The sequence below is a fragment of the Rhinoraja longicauda genome, chromosome 17, assembly GCF_053455715.1.
Source record: "Rhinoraja longicauda isolate Sanriku21f chromosome 17, sRhiLon1.1, whole genome shotgun sequence".
Classification (NCBI taxonomy): domain Eukaryota; kingdom Metazoa; phylum Chordata; class Chondrichthyes; order Rajiformes; family Arhynchobatidae; genus Rhinoraja; species Rhinoraja longicauda.
The window spans coordinates 45,964,362-45,975,876 of NC_135969.1; the positions used below are offsets into that span (position 1 = coordinate 45,964,362).

At 46.4% G+C, this 11,515-nt stretch overlaps 1 protein-coding gene across 3 annotated transcripts in view; it reads right to left on the reverse strand.

Moving 5' to 3' along the window:
- The window catches only part of il17rb (interleukin 17 receptor B), a 49,389-nt gene extending 38,751 nt beyond the window's left edge, over window positions 1–10,638 (reverse strand). For all 3 annotated transcript variants that reach the window (XM_078414635.1, XM_078414634.1, XM_078414633.1), the window contains exons 1-3: window positions 10,537–10,638; window positions 4,921–4,942; window positions 3,662–3,799 (exon numbers count right to left, since the gene is read on the reverse strand). In XM_078414635.1, coding sequence (XP_078270761.1) covers window positions 3,662–3,799; window positions 4,921–4,942; window positions 10,537–10,605 — 229 coding nt within the window. In that variant the 5' untranslated portion in view covers window positions 10,606–10,638. The remainder of the gene's footprint in view (window positions 1–3,661; window positions 3,800–4,920; window positions 4,943–10,536) is intronic.
- Between the last annotated feature and the right edge of the window lie 877 nt (window positions 10,639–11,515).

Below are 11,515 nucleotides of genomic sequence, written 5' to 3' on the forward strand. Positions count from 1 at the left end.
TCTAATAAAACGTCTGTAAAAGTTTGCAAATCCGAGAAACTGTTGCACCTTCTTTCTGTTAGTGGGGGTGGGCCAATTGGCCACCGCACTGACTTTACCAGGGTCCATCTGGATGTGGTCGGCCGATATAATGTAGCCCAGAAAGGACATTGTGTCTGCGTGGAAGTCGCACTTCTCGGCCTTCACATACAGACGGTTAGCTAAGAGCTTCTGCAACACACACTTGACATGATAGCGCAGTCGAAAGGTCGATGAAGGAGGTAGGGTGGTGGCCCTGGATTTGTTGAACACCTCCTTCAGTTCATGGTAACATGGTGGAACCTTCGACAGATCAGGATAGTTATCATCATCATTAGAAATCTTTATTTCTTCAGATTTAAGAACATTTATTCCCAAAACCGCCCCGATCTTCCCGTAACTCACCCCTTTGTTCACTGGTTCAACAAGACATGATTGTGTGCACTCAACCCCCCATCGTCTGATCTTACCAGATCGCCAATCAATCTGAGGATTGTGTTTCTGCAGCCAAGGGAAACCAAAGACCAAGGGATGTTGAGCTGAGTCAAACAAGTTAAAAGACATTATCTCCACATGGTTAGCATTGAACATGACTTTGACAGGTTCTGTACGATGAGTTATCTCAAACAACTGACGTCCATCTAAAGCGCTCGCCACAATAGGTTGCAACAAGGGCACAGATTTAACCTTACACGATCGAGCTAGAGTCCAGTCCATGAGACTCTCGTCGGCTCCGGAGTCGATCAAAACCCCCCGAGTCACAATTTGCTGATTCAGAGTGAGGGTGGCCTGTGTCAGAGGTCGAGGAGGTAAGTCCGAAACGGGGAATTGGCTCACCAGTGTCCTCCTTTTCACTGGTGAGCCACCCCTTTTACCGAGCAGTCGGCCAGACGGTGTCCTTGTTGACCGCAGTAAAAGCAGGCTCCATCCTTCAGGCGGCGCTGTCGCTGCTCCGGAGTCAGCCTGGTTCGTCCTAGCTGCATGGGTTCCTCCGACGGCTGAGAGGACGCTGTTTTCTCCGGCCAGCGATGGACAGGGAACGATGACTTCTTCGGTGTGAAGGACCCGGAGGAGCGCCCCTGGTGATTGGGAGGACGATCAGCAGCCTGGTGTCTTTCCTTTTCCTTTATCCTGTTATCGACACGAATAGCCCTGGTAATTAATGTCTCTAGATCACTGGGTAACTCAAAAGGTGAAAGTCTGTCCTTTATAGCCTCCGACAACCCATTCATGAATGCATCCACTTGTGCAGGCATATTCCACCCACTGTCTGTTGCAAGGGTTCGGAAGTCAATGGCATAGTCTATCACTGGGCGAGTGTTCTGTTTTAGCTGCAGTAAGACTCGGGAAGCTTCCTTAGCAGAGGAAGTGTGATCAAAAATACTGCTAAATGTTCTTTGGAAGAGGTCTAGATCCTGACAGACTGTGGAGCCCTGAGACCACTCCGCAGTGGCCCATGCTGCGGCTCGTCCCGTCAAATGGGACACAATAAATGCTACCCTGGCCTGGTCTGAGGGGAAGTGTGCAGGGTTATGCTTGAAGTGGAGATCACATTGTACAAGGAATGATCTACAATTCTCCGAGTCTCCAGAGAACTTATCTGGTGAAGCCAGGCGTAGAATCAGCGTGGGGTTCGCAGGCGTGGCCGGAACAGCAGGCGGATGGCCGGCTGAAGGTTCAACGTGAGCCAGTGGAGAAGCTGCCGAGGTTGGGTCGAGACGAGCCAGAACCTGATGGAGTTGTACAGCGAGGTGGTTAAACTGGGTCGTCACTGATGACTGGAACTCGCCTTGTCTATCGTTCAGCTCGCGCACCCCGTGACTGACTGAGCGCAGCTGCTCCTCCTGGTGCTGGATCTTAGTGCCCTGGTTGGCAAGGGCTGATTTCCAAATCTTAGAGTCGGCTGAGTCCATATTATGGCCAGTTCGTTCTGTTGTGCTCTGGGGCTCACAGGAACTGGACTCAAACGCACGACTCACACACAAGAGTCAATTTGGAGAAAATAAAGGCGTTCTTTAATTTTCACATTAAAGAACACTGCGATTCGAACCAAAAACTCTAAACTTACTCAGCTACAAAAACATTAGTTACAAAAATTACTTACTAGCTATACTACGACCGAGAGCACATGAATCACAATACGAACTGGCACAGGACAAAGGGAGGGGTGGACTATATATCATATCATATCATATCATATATATACAGCCAGAAACAGGCCTTTTCGGCCCTCCAAGTCCGTGCCGCCCAGCGATCCCCGTACATTAACACTATCCTGCAACCCCACTAGGGACAATTTTTACATTTACCCAGCCAATTAACCTACATACCTGTACGTCATATACATGAGGTAAGGGCACACAGGTGGAAACAATCAAGGCGGGGCTGACAATTACAATGGCAGGAAGTCAAGGGACCTGAAATGAGAATCTAAACACAGAACATGACACAAGACTAACAGATATGACGGGACATTACAGTGAATCTGTGGAATTCTCTGCCTCAGAAGGCAGTGGAGCAAGAGAGAGTTAGATAGAGCTCTTAAAGATAGCGGACTCAAGGGATATGGGGAGAAGGCAGGAACGGGGTACTGATTGTGGATGATCACCATAATCACAGTGAATGGCGGTGATGGCTCGAAGGTCCAAATGGCCTCCTCCTGCACCTATTGTCTAACTCTATAAAATATTCCTAGAACAGGAACAGGCCCTTCGGCCCACAGTCCATGCTGTAAACTATCCCAGGTTAACCCATCTCCTCTGTCTGTACGTGATCCATATCCCTCCATTCCCTGCATGCCCTTATGCTGTAAAATGCATAAAGCACAATATTAAAAGGTTGGTATTTTATTCATTGTTCAAAGGGTTATAATTCACTTTTTGAAAAATAGACATGCACAGTGATGTTTCAGTGAACTAGTGAACTTAAAGGGGAAGTGGGAGCAGAACTGGTGAGTTTAAAGGAAGTGTGGAAACCAGGGTGCCGATGTGGGGAGTGGGGTGTAGGAACTGATGGAAGTGATAGCTAGTGAAAAGTCCCTTCAGAAGCCTGATACAGAGGGGATGAAGCTGTTCCTGAATCTGTTGGTGTGTCCTTTCAAGTGTCTGTATCTTTTGCTGGATGGGAGCAGGGAGAAGGAATGACTGGGGTGGGACAACATTATGTTGGCTCATAGACTTGTCCCACCCCAGTCATTCCCTCCCTGCTCCCATCTTCCAGAAGGTACAGTGGCTTGAATGTGATTCTAAAGGAGAAAAGGTGAGGATGGCCATGTTTCCTGCCATGTCAAATAATGCATGAAATAGTTTTGAAACATAAGGTTAAGGTGAGGGGGGAAAGATTTCATAGGAACCTGAGGGGTAACATTTTTACACAAAGGGTGGTGGCTACATGGATTGAGCTGACAGAGGAGGTAGTTGGAGCCGGTACCACCATAACATTTAAGAGACATTTGGTCAGATGCATGGAAGGATAGGTTTAAGAGGGTTGTGGGCCAAGTGCCGGCAGGTGGGTCTAGTGTAGATGGGGCATGTTGGGTGACGTGGGCAGGTTGAACTGAAGGGCCTGTTTCCATGCTGTGACCACTACAACTGCACAATACATTTTATACGAAGACAAAAATGACTTTGAAACTAAATCTTACCATCTGCATTGAGGACCCAGGTGATGTTCAGCATTGGAAGTTGGCTTTCTTCAGACATGTAGAGCTGGGCTTTGATTTGGTAAATATCTGATGGGGTGCTATTATGTTCCAGAAGCCACTCTGGTTCAGGGTTGTAAGCTAAACACAAAGGATGCCATTTCACAATTTTACTTTTGCATTCCATCATATACTACTGAATAAATGTCAAATAAAAATGTTAAAAAGGAAATGATTTACAAGCTTGATAACTTGTACGGTAGCACAGCGGTAGAGTTGCTGCTTTACAGCGAATGCAGCGCCGGAGACTCAGGTTCGATCCTGACTACGGGTGCTGTCTGTACGGAGTTTGTACGTTCTCCCCGTGACCTGCGTGGGTTTTCTCCGAGATCTTCGGTTTCCTCCCACACTCCAAAGACGTACAGGTATGTAGGTTAATTGGCTGGGTAAATGTAAAAATTGTCCCTAGTGGGTGTAGGATAGTGTTAATGTACGGGGATCGCTGGGCGGCACGGACTTGGTGGGCCGAAAAGGCCTGTTTCCGGCTGTATATATATGATATGATATGATATGATAAGAGAATCAATAAATTCAATGTAATTGAATGTAAATGGCATCATTTCGGGGTAATGCGAGGGAACAACATATCTATACTTAAATTTGTTCCTGTAGTTCTTGGGAACCAGAAAGCTGATAAAAATGTGCAGGAGTGTCAGTAAAGGAGAATAAAGTGTTATTAGTTTCACACTGCATGGGAAAATATAAACACAGATGTATTTGTAACATTGAATGGCTACTGGAAAGACAGGTGTAACAAGGTTAAAATGAGGCCAGTCTGAAGAAGGGTCTCGACCTGAAACGTCACCCATCCCTTCTCTCCAGAGATGCTGCCTGTCCCACTGGGTTACTCCAGCAGTTTGTGTCTATCTTTGCACTTTGAGAACTGCGTAAACTGTTAAACCAAAGCTGAGGCAAGGGAGACACAGAAAGAAGAAAGCAAAAGGTTCAGGTACCAGTTCCACAGCCTGAGTATCTGAACTGGATCACAGGGTGGGGAATTAAGTGGAAGGAGGAGAGCAGACCAAAACCAGATGTGACTGGAAGGATCACACTAATTCACAAAGGCAACTGATGGACAAGACTCGCCACCAACAGCTTGAGGTTGAAACACTCTTCCTTCTGTATATGAACATGGATCTTCAGTCCAGGAACCCTGCTCACATTTACAACTTTGCAAATTGATAACGACAATGTACACTTACATTGGACTCCTATGCATGTTACCTGTTGGCAGAAAAGAAATCTTTATTTTAGACAAGTGAATTGAAATGGAACATATACTATTAAGCACTTTGAGTACAAATGACATTGGTGCCCAGAAATGAGAGTTCAAATGGAATCAGCGTGAAAGGAGGCACTATAGCATCCTCTTCATTTCCACCCTCACAAAATGCCACAGGCAAGGCAAACTCAACGCTAGCATTTATATCAAGAGGACTGGAATACAAAAACAGAGACGTAATGCTGAGGCTCTATAAGGCGCTGGTCAGGCCGCATTTGGAGCACTGTGAGCAAATTTGCGACCCATATCTGAGGAAGGGTATGCAGGCTCTGGAGAGGGTCCAGAGGAGGTTTACAAGAATTCCAGGAATGAGTGGGTTAGCATATGATGACCATTTGACAGCATTTGTACTCGCTGGAGTTTATAAGGTTGAGGAGGGACCTCATTGAAACTTACAGAATAGTGAACGGCATAGAGATAATGGATGTGGAGAGGATGTTTCCACTGGTGGGAGAGTCTAGGACCAGAGGTCACAGCCTCTGAATTAAAGGGCACTCTTTTAGAAAGGTGAGGAGGAACTTCTTTAGTCAGAGGGTAGTTTACCTGTGGAACTCATTGCCACAGAGGGCTGTGGAGGCCAATTCAGTGGATATTTTTAAGGCAGAGATAGACAAATTCTTGATTAGAACGGTGTCAAGGGTTATGGGGAGAAGGCAGGAAAATGGAATTAGGAAGCAGAGATCAACCATGATTATATGGTGGAGTAGGATCAATGGGCCGAATGGCCTAATTCTACTCCTATAACTTGTAAACTTGAGGATTTCGTACATCCGCTTTCACTATTCTAAACTCCAGCAGGTAGATGTCTAGCCTGCCCAACCTTTCCTCATACGGCCACCTGCACATTCCAGTTAATAATCTGGTAAATCTTAATTGAAATGCTTGCAGTGCGTTAATACCCTTAGTTAAACAAGAGACCACAGCTTCTCAGACAACTCCAGTGGCAATTGGAATCGAATCATAATTAACATGTTTTGGGGTTCAATTCCCTTTGCAATAAATGATAAACAATTGATGCATTTAGGTTATTTTTTACTATACAGAAGGTTGTGAATAAGGAAGATGAATGGCTATTGAAGCAGAATAAGATTGATTTGTTTAGTTTAGCGAAACAGCCCTTCAGCCCACCGAGTCCACGCCAACCATCGATCACCCGTTCACACCAGTTCTATGTTAACCCACTCCCTACATATTAGGAGCAATGAATCTACAAACCCCCACATCTTTAGGAGGTGGAAGGAAACCATAGACCACGGAGGAAACCCACACAGTCACAGTGAGAACGTGCAAACTCCGCACAGACAGCACCGAGGTCAGGACCAGACATGCGTCTCTGGCACCGTGAGGCAGCGGCCCTACCAGTTGCCCTTCACATTAGATGTGCGCAGTGTTTCAGTAGATCTTTCTCTCCAAGGTGCTGGAAATAGTCATCACAACATTCTTGCTGAGATGTTTTCCCCAGATAGTCTCACTGGAAAGTTTCACATTAAACACTGCTGCTACATCACCGAGGAGTTGGTCATGTGATACCATTCTTAAATCTATTAAAACCCCAGTCATCGAGTCACACAGCACGGAAGCAAGCCCTTCAGTCCAACTCATCCATGCCAACCAAGAAGCTTCATCTACGCTAGTCCCAACTGCCCGCTTTTGGTCCATATCTTTCCTATCACAACTTTTCCTATCCATGTACCTTTTCCAAGTGTCTTTTAAATGTTATCCTACCTGCCTCAACTACCTCTCCTCTGGCAGCTCGTTCCATTTACCCACCACCCTGAGTAAGAATGTTGGTCTTTATTTGTGAATGGTTGTCCTAGGATCATTGTGGTTGTCCATGAGCCACTGTCAGGCTGCGCTGTTCCTACTCCAAGGTCAGCGGTCGGTCGGTGCATCTTCCAGCATCCCCATGCTTAATAAATGTTTTTTAAGCACGCTCTTCCAGCTGCTTCTCCATCATAATCTCCTTATCAGGGGTGTCGTGCTTCATCGCCACTTCCTGTTGCCAGGTTGGGCTTCACTTTGTCTCTTTCTCAAAGTGGTGACAGCTCTTCAACGCTTCTGATGTGGCCATGTGCCTGTCTCTTTGCCATCTCCCTTGGCCTTCATACACTGCTTTTGCAGATCTGGTATCTCTGGTTGTTGAAAAACTTCTGCATATGGGTGTTTCCATAAATACGGCACTCAGTAGTGAAACTGAAGGTCTCCAAACTTCCAGGTTATTTTCCTGTTTTTTTAATGTAATATTCCCATTGTTTAATTTCCTGTATTTTAAGTAGTACTAGACCAAGTGGACCCGTTGGGCCCAAACCTCTCCTGCATTGGTGCAGCACCCTCTCTCCCCCCCCTCCCCTCCTCCCTCCTCCTCCCTCCTCTCCCCCATCCTCCACATCCCCTCCCCCCCACTCCATCCCCCTCAACCCTTATCCTCCCCTCCCCCCTCCCTCCCTAGGCGATAGATTTAAACTTTAAAATGTGAATAACTTTAAAAATGTAAACCGATTTCAATGACATTTATTCCATGAGCACCAAAAGGACGATGGTGAGTAAGGTGGGTCTAAAATAGTGATGTTATCGTGTACCGCTTTGGCTGTAGTTCAGGAACAAACAAACAAGAGTTTTAGTATATAGATAGATCATGGTGTATAGCCAAAAGAATAAGATAAAGCAAAAATAAATAAATCTGTTTTTGCAAAGAAAAATATCAGATATGTCCCTGTGTTTTGTTGTTCTTTTTTGTGACATTTTTCAAGCAGGATTTCATCAAATCCTTAGGCTAATTTATACCAGAATGATTACATTAATTTTGCAATTAAATAACTATATCAGCCAAATTCTGATCATGCTTATGATTTTTATCATTTATCGCACGATAAGATGGTTTTCTGATGCCCCAAGTTTTTGTAGCAGAATGTGAGTAGTGGTTTCTTTATCCAAATTTTGAAAGTATTAAATTTTGGTCAATTTTGATCACAAATTAGCTCAAAAGGATCATAGGTAGACCCAATTTTAATGCTTTGTTATTTAATAACTTTCAAATTTGGCAACCCATGTCACAGGTTGGTACCTTTATTTGCAGAAATACCCATATCCATAAACAAATTGCCAGTGGTTGCTCTTTTTCAATCAATCTTTGCGATCTTGTCACGATACAGGTTCCTGTATCGGTTCATCTGTTGTACTCTGCAGTGATAATTCTTTCTCATCCACCACAGGACAATCTACATCATTGCACTCTTGATATGTGGGTTCAGCAGCTTGAGAGCACCACTCAGCAAGGTCTGCTGAAGGGCCTCTGATATGAAACATTAACTTTGCCTCTCTTTCTACAGACGATGTCTGACCTGCTGAGTTTTTCCAGCATTTTCCGTTTTTAATGAAGGCCGTAATATCGTCTTGTTGCTCGGTGAGAGAATATGGTCTGAAGAAGGGTCTCGACCCGAAACGTCATCCATTCCTTCTCTCCAGAGATGCTGCCTGTCCTACTGAGTTACTCCAGCTTTTTGTGTCTATCTTCAGTTTAAAGCAGCATCTGTGGTTCCTTCCTACACATATGGTTTATTGGTTTCAGTTCACTTCCTCTGGAAGACAGTGTGTATCGGGGGGATATTAATGTGACTCCAGAGTTACATTGCAGTGGCACCACTTGCCCATCCACCAGCAGAGGGGAGCATGGCGCTGCTCCACACCCTATTCTCTCTTTGATCTCAGAGCTTTCCTCCAGGGGCTCCGCTTTCCACCCAAACCCATAAATGTTTCACTAGGTCAGAATAGTTTAGTTTAGTTTAAAGTCACAGCATGGAAACAGCCCCTTGGGCCCACCAAGTTCACACTGACCATCGATCACCCACTCACAACAGTTCTATGTTCTCAAGTTACTCCAGCATTTTGTGTGTATCTTCAGTGTAAACCAGCATCTGAAGGTCCTTCCTACACAAACTCTATTAGAATCTGCTACAAGCCAGAACAGCAGAGCACTACAATTCTCCTATTGTAATGGTCAATTGGTTCTTCATTCTCACATGCACATACCCAGAGTAAAATAATTATTTTTTTGCATACAGTATAGTATATTAATAAAACAGTGGATCTTAACTAAACCAGCTGTTTTTATGTAACTCCTAAAGTAAATTTCAAAATATAATTTCCAGATAATGAGTCCCAATCACTGGATTAAATAATCCAGTGATTATGATGGAAGTGTCAGAACCAAATTAGCTAGAATGTTTATTTTTTTAAATCCACAGCAATTTCCCAGTGCAGTCTCCGGCACAGCAGCACTCTCGTCCGATATGAAGTTGTAAAGGTTTTGTGTCAACTGAAAAGCAATAGATAGCTCGGCAGTAGATAGAACCTTCCCTTCAATTCTACGACTTGGACCAGAATTGAGACACAAATTCAACACCTCCTCTCCCACATCTGGGAAGAGGAGAGCGTCAGAAATGCCGCAAACCAAGGAAAATGGCCAAAGTGTTAAAAAAAACCATGAATGGCTAAAAATGGCAACCAGAAGAAACTTAACAGTTAAGAGTCAAGCCAAGTGTTTTATTGTCATATGTCCCAAAACAGAACAATGAAATTCATACCGAAGACAGACACAAAATGCTGGAGTAACTCAGCGGAACTGGCAGCATCTCTGGGGAGAAGGAATGGGTGAAGAAGGGTCTCGACCCCAAACGACACCCATTCCTTCTCTCCCGAGATGTTGCCTGACCTGCTGAGTTACTCCAGCATTTTGTGAATAAATACCGCTGAGTTACTTAAACAGTGGTGAAAGTTATGCTAGCAAGTAAACCTCAATAAAGCATCGTCTATGTGCGTGGCGAGTGACTACACGTGGATACGTAATGCCCAAAGGGACATTCCAATGTTACAGACAGACACTGACTGGTGTCAGGCACCGATGTTATAAACACCTCTTTCTTCATTCACACAGTGCCGGAGTTAACGGCATTTGGCGTCCGGTGGGAACATCGTTAACATCAACATGGAAATAAAGTGTAAAAATCAGGCAAAGCACCGCACAAAGCAACACGATGCAAACAAGTGTATATAACATCGTATATAACATTTAAACACCAGACATTTATTGACAGGCAGCGTTTCGTGTCGAGGTCTGAGGAAGGATCTCGACCCGAAACGGCACCTGTTCATGTTGTCCCACAGATGCTGCCTGACCCGCTATGTTACTCCACACTCTGTGTCCATGTTCCCCACAGACACTGCCTGACCCGCTATGTTACTCCAGCACTGGGTCAAACGACACCTATCCATGTTCTCCACAGATACTGCCTGACCCGCTGTGTTACTCCACACTCTGTGTCCATGTTCCCCACAGATGCTGCCTGACCCACTGTGTTACTCCACACTCTGTGTCCATGTTCCCCACAGATGCTGCCTGACCCACTGTGTTACTCCACACTCTGTGTCCACCTTCAGGACATCGGGCAGCATCTGTGGAGAACATGGATGTGTGACGATAGTGGGGTCGGGAGCTTTGTTCAGACTGCGTGTGTTGTTGGAGATAGATGCAGCTTACCGGCATAGAGTGGACGGCCAGGGCCAGGTTGGTTAGGTGGAGCAGCACACGATGCGCCACAGTCGCCATGGTCCCTCGCTGTCTACTGCTCGACCACACACGGTGACGCTCTCGCTCTGCGTGGAAACGCAGTCGGGGGGGGGGGGGGGGGGGTTGGGGGGGTTGTTGTCAGGGCCATCTTTACAGCATTATGGGCCCCGGGCAAAGCAGTGTACTGGGGCCCCTACCACAACTACAACTACTCACAGGAATAACAATGTAAATGGTCCATAAAATTAAACACCACCCTTTCCCCAGCACCCCATTTCCCCCACTCTCTCTTCCCCCCCACCCCCGCTGTCCCCCTGTGGGTGGGAGTGTGGGTGGGAGTGTGGGAGTGTGGGTGGGAGTGGGCTGGGGGTGGGAGTGTGAGGGTGGGGGGGTGGGAGTGTGAGTGGGGGGTGGGAGTGTGGGGGTGGGGTGGGCTGGGGGTGGGAGTGTGGGGGTGGGGTGGGCTGGGGGTGGGAGTGTGAGTGGGAGGGTGGGAGTGTGGGGGTGGGAGTGTGGGGGTAGGTGTGTGGGGGTGTGGTGGGCTGGGGGTGGGAGTGTGGGTGGGAGTGTGGGGGTGGGAGGCTGGGGGTGGGAGTGTGGGGGTGGGCTGGGGGTGGGAGTGTGGGTGGGAGTGTGGGAGGGTGGGGGTGTGGGAGTGTGGGGGTAGGAGTGTGGGGGTGGGCTGGGGGTGGGAGTGTGGGAGGGTCAAGTCAAGTCAAGTCAATTTTATTTGTATAGCACATTTAAAAACAACCCACGTTGACCAAAGTGCTGTACATCTGATTAGGTACTAAGGGAAAAAAATGAAACATACAGTAGCACGCAAACAGTTCACAGTGCCTCCTCAATGAGCCTCAAACGCTAGGGAGTAGAAATAGGTTTTGAGCCTGGACTTAAAGGAGTCGATGGAGGGGGCAGTTCTGATGGGGAGAGGGATGCTGTTCCACAG